General features: G+C 40.7%; 1 protein-coding gene across 2 annotated transcripts in view; it reads left to right on the plus strand.

Moving 5' to 3' along the window:
* The window catches only part of LOC125466383 (protein HEG homolog 1), a 103,812-nt gene that overhangs the window by 59,095 nt on the left and 28,853 nt on the right, over window positions 1–15,864 (plus strand). For both annotated transcript variants that reach the window (XM_048560813.2, XM_048560814.2), the window contains exons 2-6: window positions 1,827–2,576; window positions 4,356–4,469; window positions 6,289–6,398; window positions 7,270–7,328; window positions 13,345–13,487. In XM_048560813.2, coding sequence (XP_048416770.1) covers window positions 1,827–2,576; window positions 4,356–4,469; window positions 6,289–6,398; window positions 7,270–7,328; window positions 13,345–13,487 — 1,176 coding nt within the window. The remainder of the gene's footprint in view (window positions 1–1,826; window positions 2,577–4,355; window positions 4,470–6,288; window positions 6,399–7,269; window positions 7,329–13,344; window positions 13,488–15,864) is intronic.

Below are 15,864 nucleotides of genomic sequence, written 5' to 3' on the forward strand. Positions count from 1 at the left end.
CTTGGGTTGGTGATGTCATTTCCGGTGTTGGTGATGTCATTTCCTGCTCTTTTTCTCATCGGGTGGTAGATGGGCTCCAAATCAATGTGTTTGTTGATGGAGTTCTGGTTGGAATGCCATGCTTTTAGGAATTCTCACACGTGTCTCTATTTGGCTTGTCTTAGGATGGATGTGTTGTCCCAATCAAAGTGGTGTCCTTCCTCATCTGTGTGTAAGGATACGAGTGATAGTGGGTCATGTCGTTTTGAGGCTAGTTGATGTTCATGTATCCTGGTGGCTAGCTTTCTGTCTGTTTGTCCAATGTAGTGTTTGTCACAGTTCTTGCAAGGTATTTTGTAGATGACGTTCGTTTTATTTGTTGTCTGTATAGGGTCTTTTAAGTTCATTAGCTGCTGTTTTAGTGTGTTAGTGGGTTTGTGGACTACCCTGATGCCAAGAGGTCCGAGTCATCTGGCAGTCATTTCGGAAATGTCTTTGATGTAGGGGAGAGTGGTTATGGTTTCTGAGCCCGTTTTGTTTGTTTGTTTGGGTTTGTTGCTGAGAAATCGGCGGACTGTGTTCATTGGGTACCCATTCTTTTTGAATACACTGTATAGGTGATTTTCCTCTGCTCTGCGTAGTTCCTCTGTGCTGCAGTGTGTGGTGGCTCGTTGGAATAATGTTCTAGTGCAGCTTCGTTTGTGGGTGTTGGGATGGTTGCTCCTGTAGTTCAGTATTTGGTCCGTATGTGTTGTTTTCCTGTAGACGCTGGTTTGAAGTTCCCCATTGACTGTTCGCTCTACTGTGACATCTAGGAATGGCAGTTTGTTGTTGTTTTCCTCCTCTTTTGTGAATGTTATGCCAGTAAAAGGGTATTATTGATGGTCTTGAGGGTTTCCTCTAATTTGTTTTGTTTATTGTTTTGTTTAACCTCCAAGACCATCAATAATTCACCGGAGGCTCACTGATGATGTTACCCAGAACGTTCCAGCTCAGCGAGCAAATTTACATCCAGAGCCTCAACCTGAGCTACAAATCTTCTCAAAACTCACTAGCATATAATTCCTACAGTGTGGAAATAAGCCATTCAGCCTGTTGAGTCCACACCAACCCTCTGAAGAGCAGCCCACCCCTTCAATGTAATCCTGCATTTTTCCATAGCCAATCCACCCACCCTGCACATCTTTGGACTGTGAGGGGAAACTAGAGGAAACTCACTCAGACACAAGGAGAATGTGCAAACTTTACAAAAACAGTTGTCCGAGGGTGGAATTGAACCCCAGTCCCTGGTGTTATGAGGCAGCAGTGGTAACCAGTGAACCACGCTGCTGTAGAGGCCCCAGTACTGTACTGTTCCTACTGACTTGCTTCAGACTATTGCAGTGCCAACCGTGTTACAAATCCATTGGGCACTGATGATCTTAAAGGCACGTATGCATCCCTCAAAATAAAACACTTTGCTGTACCAACGTTAACTGCACTTAACAGTGACTTATTTCAAAAAGCTTTTCATTGGCTCTGAAGCATCTTGAGATGAATGGTGGTCATGAAAAATACTATATCAGTACAAGTCTTTCTTTTCAATGTGGAGCTGGAGGAACACAGCAAGTCTAGTAGCATCAGAGGAGCATCAAAGTCAAAGTTTCGGATTGGGACCCCTCACCAACCTACTGTGTTCCTCCATCTCCTCACTGTATTGACTCTGACTCCAGCATCGGCAGCTCTTCCTGTCTCCAAGTCTTTCTTTTCTAATTCTCTCCAACATAACTGTTTTTCCTCATGACGGAGATGTCCAAATTCAAAATGGTAAAATATCTAATTATAATTTAAGATATGATTTCTTTCAGGAGAGACAAGTCCCACAGAATTGACTCCTGTTATGTCCAGCTCATCGTCTAGTTCGAATACAGCAGCGGAACCGCAGACAACTGAACACATATTCACTTCAAAACCAAGTACAGTTGACAAGAGCACTACCTCAGCACCTATTTCTGCCTCTGAAGTAACTGTCGTGACAGCCATTTCTGCAGTTTCTAATACAAGTCTTTCAGCAAGTGCCCCACATATTTCAGTGACCAGTGCAAAATCATCTTCAACTGACGAAGAAACAAAACCAACTGAAGTGCAAACCTCTTCCTCAAATGCAACACTTGATATCACGCATTCCCCAGTTAACATGACAGTTCCAACATCAGGGGTTTCCACTCTTCAAACGGTAGCCACAACTGAGATGCCAACAAACACAACAGTAAATACCACCCAAACTTCAACCCCAGAACACATAACCAATGCTACCATACCTCATAATGCATCAACCAGCATACCAACCACAAGTGGGAAAATTAATGTTACTACGCCATCAGTCTTTTCCACAACTGAAAGATCTACTTGGGTTCCAATGAATATTACGTCAGCCAACACATCTGCAAACAGTGAAGCCAGCACAAATGCTACAGTGCCAGCAACTGCTACCGTGTCAATAAATGCTACAATGCCAATGAATACCACAAGTGTGACAATGACTCAGAGTACAGAACTTTCCAATTCTACTTGGTCCACAACACAGCCTCCAAAGACCATGACTCCACAGCCTGCAGGTAAAGTGTAAACTTTTTTGCATTGGCTGCTGCTGTCAGTGTAATAAACTGCTTTGTTCCCTTTTGCTGAAAAGATGGCTAATCAGTTTGGGGTTAGAATTTAACTAAACCTCATCAATGTTAGCAATAGATGGCTATTGGGATTGCACACTCTGTCACAACGGTGAGAACAGCATTGTCAAGGACCTGTCAAGTAAATCTAGGCAAGATGGACTAATTTTTTAATGGGAAAAGTTGATTGTTGATATAAGTTCCTACTGCCAGGAGCTGGCGCTCTCAAAGTTAACCTTGAACCTTGTCAGCTGGAATGACCTACATTCCTCCTGAGTGTATAGTAAATATCTTATGTTGTAATAAAAACTTCACTGGCAACAGGAGTGAGCAATCAACAGCAGCATTTTTGCCCAATGAAACCCGAATGTTAAACCTTTTTGGATGAGAAACCTTCCAAAGTATTCTCATCCAATTTCAAGTTTGGGAAAAATGAACTTGATGGGAAGAGCACGACTGGCATTAAATCCAGAAGGAAAAGCGTTTCTTGTTTTTAAGATCAATGTTTGCTTAACTCTGTGAATTGCCTTTCTAAATATGAAGAAAATCTGAGGTCGATGCCAATGAAGGAGGTATTGGCATTTTGGTTTTATAAACCCATCTTGGAGTCTGATGGAAAGTGGAATTTTCCATTAGTGCTTGTGTTGTCACTGTTGTGAAAGAGTGTCTGTTGTCTAAATAAGCACCTCATTTATTTACAGATTTGAACACCTCAGTTTTCCACCTTGCTCAGTAAAGTAATTTAACTTTGTGCTCCAAGGCAGTTTGTGTGAACACTTAGTGAACAACAGCTGTTATCAGTAAATTTTTTAGATGATAAGAATGTGGAATAAATGGCTAAAGTAATGGTGCAAAACTCTGGAACCATTTAAGAAAAGAAAGAGGAACCTTTGGAAGACCCTCTATATTTGAAGAATAACTGAATAGTCTACCACACCCATAATTATTTTGCAATTTTAAAATTTTCTGCATTCACAGTTATTCCATACACCTTATCATTTGACCTGTATTTAATGTACAAATGGAAGTTTCCTTAATTGTAGCTTCTAGCTTATCAAGATGTTGACCAGGTCAAATGTTTTCCTACAAAATATTACACAGAAGAGCCATGCTCTTGTGCAAGTTTATGTCCAATTTTCTGTGTTGTCCCAGGTCTTGGATAAAGAGCAATGTTCACGCTGTATTCAACTCAGACTTCAGCTGGTCAAGGATACAGAAGATGAATTTTTAATTTTGATAGAATAACGAAGATGAAGTGTCTTTTCAAAATTTCATAGGAATCAGAATTATTCATGTGATCAGCAGTGAAGGGGTCTGAGCTGGAGTTGGTGTAACAGTTGTCAGACTGTCATATCATCATGCATTGGTCACAATACAGATTGTTTTTTTAGCCAAGTCCGCAGTTTGATTTAAATGACTGATGAAGCATAACAGGGCGATTCCTTACAAAATGTGTGCATCCATTGTATGCTCAGGTTGTGTAGCTGACAATGGGGTGACTTGAAACTTCGGTAAATCTAAATCCTATTGTTAATCTCCACTGGTGATCATGACTAATGCTAGAATTACATTTTTTAAACATTGTAAGAAATAAGTAAAGTTACTTCTAATCCAAAATTTTGTTTCATTGTGTTCAGTAAATTTAAAATCATATGTGATGTTACTTTGCGGTAGGTCTGTAATGAAACAAATAACTAACAATTTCAGCATGTACTATTTTATTTCCAGATCATTGCAAAAATGCAGTCTGCCCTCCGAGCAGTACTTGTGTGAATCTATTTCAATCGTATAAGTGTCAATGCTCCCCTGGACTCATTGAGAAAGAAAATAGCTGTGTGCCAGGTAAAAAGAAAATTGTCAATCCTATTGTTTGATGATAATATTTACATCAAACTCTTGATTCACATATACTACTTTTTATTAACATAAGACCCAATATAGTGGTGTTTAACTCCTGATATGCTGGTCTAGCATTTCCTCCAGTAAAGAGGAAATTTGCCAAGATTCCTCAATACTAATAAAATAGTAATACTAGTGACCGCAGCACTCTAATCTAAAAGCAGCTTAAGATTTCACTTATTAGGAGTAGATTAAATGTGTTTTTATATTGTGGAATAGCAGTTTGAATGATTGTGCATGACTTACTACCACAATCATTGTTGACGTCTTTATTAACATGGAGGTAATTTTGAAGACACACAAGAATATTTTCCATGCTTACCATTGGATAGCAACTGCTCCAAGTTCATCTGTAATAGCCTGCATGATGGATATAGAGTCAACAGTTTTAACTAAGAAATAATTACACTTGCCCTCATTTTGGACCACCAGCTATCCTCAACATACAGATCAATAGATTTATGGGCTTCAGATTGGTATGACAGGTCGGCACAACATCAAGGGCCGAAGGGCCTGTAATGTGCTGTTATGTTCTATGTTCTAATGAGCTAAAGTCTTTCACTGAGGTAACTGCTTTAAGCCAATCTGCCTTTGCTGGTGTTTCCTTGGGTTTGCGTGTATATATGTTTTTCCTTGCTGCACTAGTAGAGACTGATTAAAGTTGGGGGTAGGTAAACAAAAGTACAGGTATGGCACCCCCAGCAACTTTCTCCACCTCTAGACATGGAGGAGTGCCTAGTATCTAGAGAAAGTGGATTAAATAAGTGAAATGTCTGCGAAGTCTCTTTTTCATAATCTGGCATAGTGTTTATTGTGTGCATTAAATACTTTCTTTTATCCACTTGTCAAACTGGGTTGACCTTGTGGAGAAAGGCAACCTTGTGTTGATAGTAATTTTATTGTAATTAATACTGGAAGTTAAATAGTTACCTTTGTAATATCTTCAATAACTCTAGTTCAGTAGAAGAATGCCCACTTTCAGTCTGACATTTTGAGAGTTCAGAGTCCATGACGATCTTGATTGAAGGATGACACTCTCATGCACTATTGGATTGCAACGTTGTCAAAGGTGCTGTCCTTAGGATTCAATCTTTACCCAACCTGAACAGCAACCGTCCCTTTCTGTCGCAGTTATTTTAAACAGCAATGAAATCCTGGTTTGCTGCCTAACCACCTTCCTCCAACTAACACCACCAAAACAGTTTGTTTGCTGCATTTGCCTACATTGCAGATGTCATTAGTGGATGCAGTGCCATTCAGATTAATCTTAGGAGACAAAAGTGCTATAGGAACACACATTTTTGTATAAAATAACTTCTGTTTTCCATATTGACTGAGAAACCCTTTTCACAGACAGTATTGCAAATAACATATTTGCATTTCCATTATACCCCATTTTGTCATCAAACCTTTAAGACCTCTAGATGCTTCTTTACTTCTGTAGTAACTTTCACTGTTGTTAATTGTGACAGTTCTTTTCTCTTAGTTATAGTTGTACACTTTTAATAGCCAGTATCTATTTGTAAAATATTTTCCTACTCCATTCTGTGAGTGAGTTTTTTTTTGGATTATGTTGGCTGACAAACTGAAAATGACAATAACAGGAATTCACAGCCCATAATCTCTTTCTTCCTCATGGAATCAGACCAGATGACAGGAAGGCATCTGTTTGCCTTACGGCTTCTTTGGTGTGATTGAATACTTATACTAATTGCCCATGGTCAATATGCAATGTTTTGTCTGTCTCTCTCTCTCTTTCTAGCGAGAATCTTCCCAGGAATCTTGCACTTAACAAATATCACTTTTATGGATGCCATGAAAGAAACAAACACAAAGGCATTTTCTGACACAGCGAAAGAAATAGTGAAAGAGGTTAGTTACAATCCAGCAATCTACTTAGTCATAACTAACATACTAATCTCCTGCACAACGCAGCAATTCTGAAATAATATCTGACAAAACCTCTGGTTTTGGGCAATTGTTCTCCTAATGGGGTGGAAATATTCCACGTTAAATCTCATGTTAGGATCTTTTTCTACAGTTGTGGAAGAACTCCAAATTTTCAGTCTGTTCGGCATGACTTGCTGGACAACTTATAATAATTGAAAACTTGTGAGGTTTGTCCTGAAGTCCTGAGCAAATAGTGCCAATTGTGAAAGCATGTAAATTGTATCTGCCACTGTGTTTAAATGATGCTGCTAGCTAGCCTGTCCTAATTTAGTTAAGCTCCATTAAGGGGAGGGGGCTGATATCATGCTGATTTTGTCATTGATCCACTGAACAACAGTCTTTATCGTATTAAAAAAAACCTTTGTTGTCATGATGCATTGAATGGGAGAAAACGTGGAGAATTGGTGCCTGTAATCTGCACCTTTTTGTTAGAAATTCTGTCGGCACAGTGTATGACCATGTATCCTTTGGCTGCAGAAGGGGATCCTTTGTGTTCTAGTTGACTTTATTTTCTTTCCTCAAGTAATTTTGTACAGAGTTATGCTTAACCATATGGTTCAGTGGTACTTGCTTCTCATTTTCGAATGGCATACGTACTTTCTCATCTCCCACCACTGCTGCTAACTGTAGTAATAATTGATCAACATTGTAACCCTCAAAACATTTTAGCAACTACTGTGAAACTTATTTCAATAAGGTGTCAAAGTGCCATTGCTTAAAAACTGAGACATGCATATTGACATGATTCCTCAAACTTCTTTTTGATTTCTTCCCTTCTTGCTACTGTTGTTAGATGGAGGGTCTTTTTAAAGACGACAGTTCCTTCTACAAATCTGTTGTTCGGAAGCTTGGGTAAGTATCTGTATTTAATTGCCGGGTAACTCCTGGTCATGTGCTAAATCCTGTCTTCAGTTTGAAAATGCCTGTTTAACTATGTAATGGCCCGGTAAGTGTGAGTTATCTCTCAGTCACTAAATAATAAGCTGAACAATTTGCCCTTTGATACTACTGCTAACGTAAGGAAGAAACACACAATACGATAAAACGAAAAGAAGGTCATCATAAGCAATTAACATTCCAACAAACGGCTGAGGAATCTTGCCAATTAAATCAGAATGCTTCTGCAGTTATAAGATGTTGTATGTTCTCCAGAATCCGTCAGTTGTGGAATCTGGGATTTGAGACTCTGACCATACAAAGTAATATGTTTCTGATTTCTTTGTTTCTTTAATCCCTTCGTTCAGTTTATTCGTTTCAAGTCATTTTCAGTGCATCTGTAGTCCTTAGATTGTTCTAAGAAATGTTATGAATAATATTTTAAACCATAAAACGCAGGCATAGTTGAACAATGAAAAGAACTGGGGACATCTCTTAGTCAGTCTGCCAGAATTGAAGATGATTTGCTTCCACTCTGGCTTGTTGGGTTCTGAGGTGGTTGATAAAGTGGAATTTGCAAACTCTGCCAGGTCTGGGCAATCAGTGCTTGATGGGTCAGGTAGATGAATTGTTCGGAGGCTGTCTGTGTTTAGCCTCAATATCAAGATGAATCATGTTTTCCAGGATTTTGCTGTTGACTTTGAATTGGTAGACAGTAATTGTTGAGTGGATGCATGTTGTAAAGTTACATGCTTACATGGATGATAATAATGGTGCTAATGCTCATGAGAGAACTAGGGGAAGTGTTAGCCTTAGACTTCATTCTAATGTGTAGTTTGTGATAAGCTGTTGCATTCAATCTCAAGAATGTTGCAATCATTTTATTGACTTGGATATAACCATAGAATTCCAGAATCCCTACAGTGTAGAAGCAGGCTATTCAGTCCACATCAACCTTCTGATGAGTATTTCATCCAGACCCAGTCAGCCACTCTATCCTTGTAACCGTACATTTCCCATGGCTAATCCACCTCCCCTGCATGCTATGGGACAATTCACCATGGCCAACCCACCTAACCTACACATATCTTTGGACTGGGGGAGGAAAATGGAGTATCCAGAGGAAACCCATATGCAAATGCCTCACTGACTAGCCTGAGGCTGGAATCAAAACTGAGTCCCTGGTGTGGTGAAGCAGCAGTGTTAACTACTCAGCCACCGTGCCGCCCCATGACATAATACTGCTGACTTGCTGATACAAAAAGACTCCAAATCAACACAGTTTCGCCTGGTTCTTTTAGACAGTGTGTGAATTTGCAAAGGTTTGCGATGTCTTTGTATCGTTTCAATGTGAAGCCCACCACCCTGGTGCACACACACTGCATCATATGCCTGCAGCCTACCAAGTGGCTTAGATTGGTGCTGGTGCATAAGTCAAATCCATGGAAAATTCTTGAGAATGTGCTGAAGTTTAAAATGAGGCTCATGTCATTTGTGAATGGAAAAATTGTTCACTTGACATTATATGTAGGTGGTAGTCAAAACTGTTTTTCAGGCTTCAGAAAGTCAGGCTGTTAAACCAGTGCCTTTCCTTTCCATTTACTTCAGATTGTGTACACTAGCAAAATAAAATAAATTCTTAAAGTCAAAGCTACTTGTTACAGACAAGCCTGCTTGTACACAGAAATGTCAATATCCATTATCTTCAGCTGAATGGTCTATTTATTTCAAATAGCCTTTTTAGTTCTAATGTGGACAATTTAGCAATGTTTTATTTTCAGTGGAATTTTTTCCACTTGCTATGGTGGAGTTGCAACAAAACCTAGGTTGGACCACAACATTGTTTCAAAATTTCACGATTGTTAATGACTTATGCCACTTGAGGGCAAATGAAGGTAAAACTGGCTAGAACTGGGGAGTGTGTTCATTGGTGGAAGATATATAACATGGGAATTTATCCAACCTTCGATCGTTAGCACTGGAGCTTGGAGAGACTTGAGAGCCCGCAATATAAATATAAAACCTGGCTTCCAAATAAATATTATGAAATAAAACATAGAACAAATAAAAGCTGTCAAGCAATATAAATGCAAGCTATGGTAATCAGGAATGCCAGCACGTTTTAAACTGAGAAAAGAAACCTTCCAATCACCGTCCTGCACAAGCAGCTAAGAAGTTATTTCCTAATCTGAACAACCAGGTCCGGCTTGAATTACTGAGTTTGGATCTGTTGCATCTAAACACGGACTGAGTTAGAGAATGGACTGTAACTGAAATTCCCCTTTTCTGTCATGGCACCCAATGCTCTTGGTTACGACTACATCTCATTTCTCTCCAGAACAAAAGATACTATTTCATGTTGATGCAGTGATTCATGTAATTTCCCTTCATGCAATTCTCTATTTTTTCTGTCAAGGCAAATATTCGATTATGTTGAAGTTTATAAAATCATGAGGGGCACAGATAGGGTTAATGGTGAAGAAGGGTCTAGACCCGAAACGTCAGCTTTCCCGGTCCTCTGATGCTGCTTGGCCTGCTGTGTTCCTCCAGGTGTACATCTTGTTATCTCAGATTCTCCAGCGTCGGCAGTTCCCACTATCTCGGGATTCATGGTGGGTGTCTTTTCCCTAGGATGGGGTTTTCAAGACTAGGGAGCACATTTTGAAGGTAAAAGGAGAGAGATGTTTAAAAAGGCATGAGTTACACAGAGGATGGTTCACATGCGGCATGAACTTCCTGAGGAAATGGACACAATTATGACATTTAAAAGACTTTTGGATAAATAGGTAAGGAATAGGTAAGGAATAGGAATAGGTAAGGTTTAGAAGGATATGGCCGGGAGCAGGCAGGCAGAATGATCAGGGAGAAGGTAGAGCTGATCAGGGATAGCGTAGGGAACTTGTGCATGGAGTCTGAGCAGATAGGGGAAGCCCTAAATGAGTTTTTTGTTCAGTTTTCACTAAGGAAAGGGACCTTGTTGTGAATGAGAACTTTGAGGACCAGGAAAACAGGCTTGAACAGATCGAGATTGAGGAAATTGATGTGCTGGAAATTTTAGTGAACATTAAGATTGATAAGTCCCCAGGGCCAGACCAGATTTATCCTAGGTTGCTCCGGGAAGCGAGAAAGGAGGTTGCTAAGCCGCTGGCGAAGATCTTTGCTTCCTCGCTCTCCATGGGAGTCGTACTGGAAGATTGGAGAGAGGCAAATGTTGTTCCTCTTTTCAAGAAAGGAAATAGGGAAATCCCTGGAAATTACAGACCAGTCAGTCTTACGTCTGTGGTCAGCAAGGTTTTGGAAAGAATTCTGAGGGATAGGATTTATGACTATTTGAAAAAGCATAGCGTGATTAAAGGGAGTCAGCATGGCTTTGTGAGGGGCGGGCCATGCCTCACAAATCTTATTGAGTTCTTTGAGGAGATCACGAGACAGGTTGATGAGGGTCGAGCAGTGGATGTGTTGTACATGGACTTCAGCAAGGCATTTGATAAGGTTCCCCATGGCAGGCTCATTCATAAAGTCAGGAGATATGGGATACAGGGTGATTTGGCTGTCTGGATTCAGAATTGGTTGGCTATCAGGAGGCAGAGAGTGGTTGTAGATGGTAAGTATTCTGACTGGAGGTCAGTGTCCCACAGGGCTTTGTTCTTGGGCCTCTGCTCTTTGTAGCTTTTATAAATGACATGGATGAGGAGGTTGAGGGGTGGGTTAGTATGTTTGCTGATGACACAACGGTTGGAGGTGCCGTTGATAGTATCGAGGGCTATTGCAGGCTTCAGTGAGACATTGACAGTATACAGAGCTGGGCTGAGAAATGGCAGATGGAGTTCAACCTGGATAAATGCGAGGGGAGGCATTTTGGAAGGTCGAACTTAAATGCTGAATATAGGATTAAAGGCAGGATTCTCGGCAGTGTGGAGGAACAGCGGGATCTTGGTGTTCAAGTGCATAGCTCCCTCAAAGTTGCCACCCAGGTGGATAAGGTTGTTAAGAAAGCATATGGTGTTTTGGCTTTCATTAACAGGGGGATCGAGTTTAAGAGCCGCGAGGTTATGCTGCAGCTCTACAAAACCCTGGTGAGACCACACTTGGAATATTGTGTCCAGTTCTGGTCGCCCTATTATAGGAGAGATGTGGAGGCTTTGGAGAGGGTGCAAAGGAGGTTTACCAGGATGCTGCCTGGACTGGAGGGCTTGTCTAACAAGGAGAGGTTGACTGAGCTCGGACTTTTCTCTCTGGAGAGAAGGAGGAAGAGAGGTGACCTGATCGAGGTGTACAAGGTAATGAGAGGCATGGATAGTGTTGATAGCCAGAGACTTTTCCCCAGGGCAGGATTGACTGCCACGAGGGGTCATAGTTTTAAGGCGTTAGGAGGAAGGTATAGAGGAGATGTCAGAGGGACGTTTTTCACCCAGAGAGTTGTGAGTGCATGGAATGCTTTGCCAGTGGTAGTTGTGGAAGCGGAGTCATTCGTAACATTTAAGCGACTGCTGGACATGCACATGGACAGCATGAATTGAGAGGAATGTAGGTTATTTTATTCTTGGATTAGAATTATTCCACGGCACAACATCATGGGCCAAAGGGCGTGTACTGTGCTGTACTTTTCTATGTTCTATGTTCTATAGTTTGGGATTATGCTTGGTGTGGTCTGGATGGACTGAAGGGTCTGTTTCTATGACTATGTGACGCCATGTACCAGGCTCAAGTGCAGTTACATTCCAGTGGCTGTACTTCTGAAGTATTTTCCATCATCTCTGACACTTGTAGTAACTTCAGAGCAAACCTTGATTTTTGCATTCACATGATGAAAGTATGCACTTCCGGAAGAGATTGAAGTAGGTGTACCCTGAAAATATAAAATGTAAATTTTGAAAATTCTGGTTGAATTTGGAAATAGAATTGAGTTAATTAGCAAGCTGAAGCCATAGTTGTGATCCCTTTAGGGACCAGTCTTACTTTCTGAAAAAGATAAATTTGAAATACACATTACTTGGACAATTAAGTTACAATATTCCATAGATTACAAAATATAAGTAAAGCTAATTTGTTTTAATGTCAAATGCCCAAATAAACACCACATTAGATATTTACTTGTACTTTCCTTTTGAAAGCACAATGAAATACAGCCATAAAGACTCAGGGCTAAAAGCTTCAGCTGAACCTTCCTTTTCCACTATAAATCTCCCAGAAAGTCCTTAGCTATTTGTCAGGTTCTTAAAAATTGTCCATTTTATTGGGAATAACACCAGATCTTCCAGCTGAAATCTAGACTTCTTTCATTATCACGACATGTGAACTTACACATAATTATAAACCTATCTGATTTCTACTGTCTGTATTCTTCTGACCCACAACTGCTGCGTGACTCTTGACAAATCCTTTCCCTTTGCCTCTGAACTTTGGGCCTTCACATGAAGTTAGCTGCTTCCAGCTCAAAGACCAAATCTTCTGACTTCTCAAAGTTGAACTGCTTGTTTCAAAGCAAAACGCACAGGTAAACCCGACATTAAGGCAACATATTTCCAGGGCAACTCAGCATTCCTGGAATGTTCCAAACAAAAATTAATATTAATTAACTCTTCGTTTCAAAGCAAAATGTCTGAGGTCCACAGAAGTCGTTTAAATTTCTAATGACTCTCGGACAAGATTTCTCAGCTTCTTTTTTATAATTTCCCAGCAAAATGAAGGTCATGTTCTGTTTTTATGACATTCACCTTCGTACCTTTGACCATTAAGGTGCACATGACAAGGGCTTTGATAGAAATATATTAGGTGGTCCTGCACCATCCTACCACGAGAGGTTTGACAACCTTTCATTTGAACATTTAATTTGTCAGATTTGCATTTCTAAAAGTAATTATAAATGCGGAATATAGATTGTCACCTTAATCTGTGGCCAAGTAAATGCTGTAAACAATGAGTTGACTAACTGTGAAGCCTTTTGTATGTGTATATGCTCATTCTTATTTGCTGTTCTTTGTCTTTTCAGAAAAGGAAGTGTTATTGCCTTCTTAGACAATATTTTTGCACTTTCTTCCAATGCAACAGAGAAATCTGTCACCACACACATCCAAGAGGGTATCAAAACTTGTACATCCTGTAAACTAATATCACCTTCAGACTCTTTTACTGGTAAGTGAATGTTGATGTGGAGCGGCCATTGAATAAAACAGAATGCATTCTGTTATAGTGCTTCCATGAAATGTCTTGACAATGGCTGCCATGTTTACAGCATAGAAAGAGGCCACTTAGCCCATTGTGTCATGCCAGCCAAAAAGTCAGCCATCCAGCCTAATCTCACTTTTTGGCAATAGACCCATAGGTCTACCGTTTTTGGCACTTGAGGCAACGTGACCCAATTAAAAATGGATGTCTGGATCAGATTTCTGCCTCTGTTACCCTTTTGAGCAGTGAATTACAGGCCCCTATCACCCTCATCTCTCCTCTAATCTTTCTAATTGTATTTGAAATATATACCTTTGCTGTTGTAGAGATAGTAAGAACTGCAGATGCTGGAGTCAGAGATAACACAGTTTGGAGCTGGAGGAGCACAGCAGGCCAGACAGCATCAGAGGAGTAAGAAAGTTGATGTTTTGGGTCAACTTTCCTGCCCCTCTGTTGCAGCCTGGCCTGCTGCGTTCCTCCTGATCCACACTATGTTACCTCTACTATTGTAGCTTGGACCTACCCATCATTCTAGCCTGCCTGCTCAATTGTACCTTTAAATCGGTTCTCCCTTCGGCCTCCTCTGCTCCAAGAAAAACAGTCCTGGCCTGTGCAATCTTCCTTTATAACTGCATTTTTCTGGTACTGACAACGTCTGGGTGAGCCTCCTCTGTGTAACCCTGTCTAGTGCCATTACCACCTTTGTGTAATGAGGTGACCAGAACTGCACACAGTACATAGATTGTGTGTGGCTCAGCAAATGATTAGTACAGTTGCACCATTACAACCTGATCTTATAGCAGGATTATGAAGGATTTAGAAGGAGCTGATGTATATGGGTTGCTTTCATGACCAGAGTTACCTGCTTGAGAGCAATGAATGTGATTGTATATTTGGCAGTGGGCTTTGTATTCTGAAATGCAAGTTGGATTGGTCTCATTCTTCTCATACCCTTGCCTCATCCTCCCACCTTACCCCCACCATAAACATATTTAAAAGCCTTGGGTGGTGGCAGTTTTGGGAGAGAATATACACATCATTCTGCTTATTTTCTCCCCTCTGTATTCAAGTTGTTTTTGTAATATCTGCCATCAGCTACTTCTATACTATTGTATAGTTTATCAGCTACACTTCTCAATGTTTGGAAACTTGTGTCCTGACCATGACCCTATGGGTATGTGCCTGTGTTGCCCAAAACTGCATTTCCTCAGGTAAATTGCATTCTTGTGGCTAAAAAACACAGTGTGGAGCTGGAGGGACACAGCAGGCCAGGTAGCACCAGAGGAGCAGGAAAGTTGACATTTCATGTTCGGACCCTTTTCTGAAGAACCTTCCTGCTCTGCTGATGCTGCCTAGCCTGCTGTGCGCTCCTCCAGCTCCACGCTGTGGCATCTCTGACTCCAGCATCAGCAGTTCTTACTATCTCCATGTAAAAGCTGAAATTTGTTTTGACCTGAGCTATGTTCATCAATTCAATCCATGACAAACAAATGCTTGTTTATCTGCTTGGAATATCAGGAGCTGGAACAGCTTTGTTGCAGCTGTTGTCTTCTGCCTGAACTGCAATGTGGAAGAAAATCAATGTAAGTGACAGTGAAACAGGTGTTTGAAATATTTACAGAGCCGAGTGCCAGTGCAACAATGGCACCTTTAAATGTAGTAACATGTTGCAAGTCACTTTACAGGAGCCTTTGGATGACATGCAGACAGTAGGACAAATGGTCAAAAACTTGGTTGAAGAGATAAGTTGCAAGGCTGCCTCAAAGGAGATGTTTGGGGAGGAATTCAAGCTGCTGTTCGGGCAGCTGTAAGCACAGCTGCCAATGATATAGCAATTCAAATCGGTGATGCACAAGAGGCCAGAATTGGAGTGGTGCAGAAATGTTATAAACCAGCCAAGCAGACCAAGGTTATAGAGGGCAAGGCCTTGTAGGGATTTGAAAAGAAGGGCAAGAATTATAAAAATAAACTGTTTCTGGAATGGGAGCTGCTGTCTATATCCTAACTCTATTTTGGACAAAGTACTATTTATGAAAGGTGGAAAATGGGAGGGAAGCCAAATCAATACTATACTTCCTTGCTTGTTTTGTTCCAACTGATTTGGAAATGTTATTTTGTTGAGTGGAACACTGGGAATAACAGTGGATCATTGAGGTTGTTTGGCTTGCTGAGCTGGTTTGTTATTCCGCATACGTTTCGTTACCGTGCTTGAAAGCATCCTCGGTGCAGCCTCTGATGAAGCGTTGGTGTGTTTTCCCGCCTGGTTTTTAAACTCTGGGGTCCATTGCGATGGATTGCCTCACTTCCGGGGTTCCTCCGTAGTGGAATGTACTTCTACAACCGC

Source organism: Stegostoma tigrinum, chromosome 31 (assembly GCF_030684315.1).
Source record: "Stegostoma tigrinum isolate sSteTig4 chromosome 31, sSteTig4.hap1, whole genome shotgun sequence".
NCBI lineage: Eukaryota > Metazoa > Chordata > Chondrichthyes > Orectolobiformes > Stegostomatidae > Stegostoma > Stegostoma tigrinum.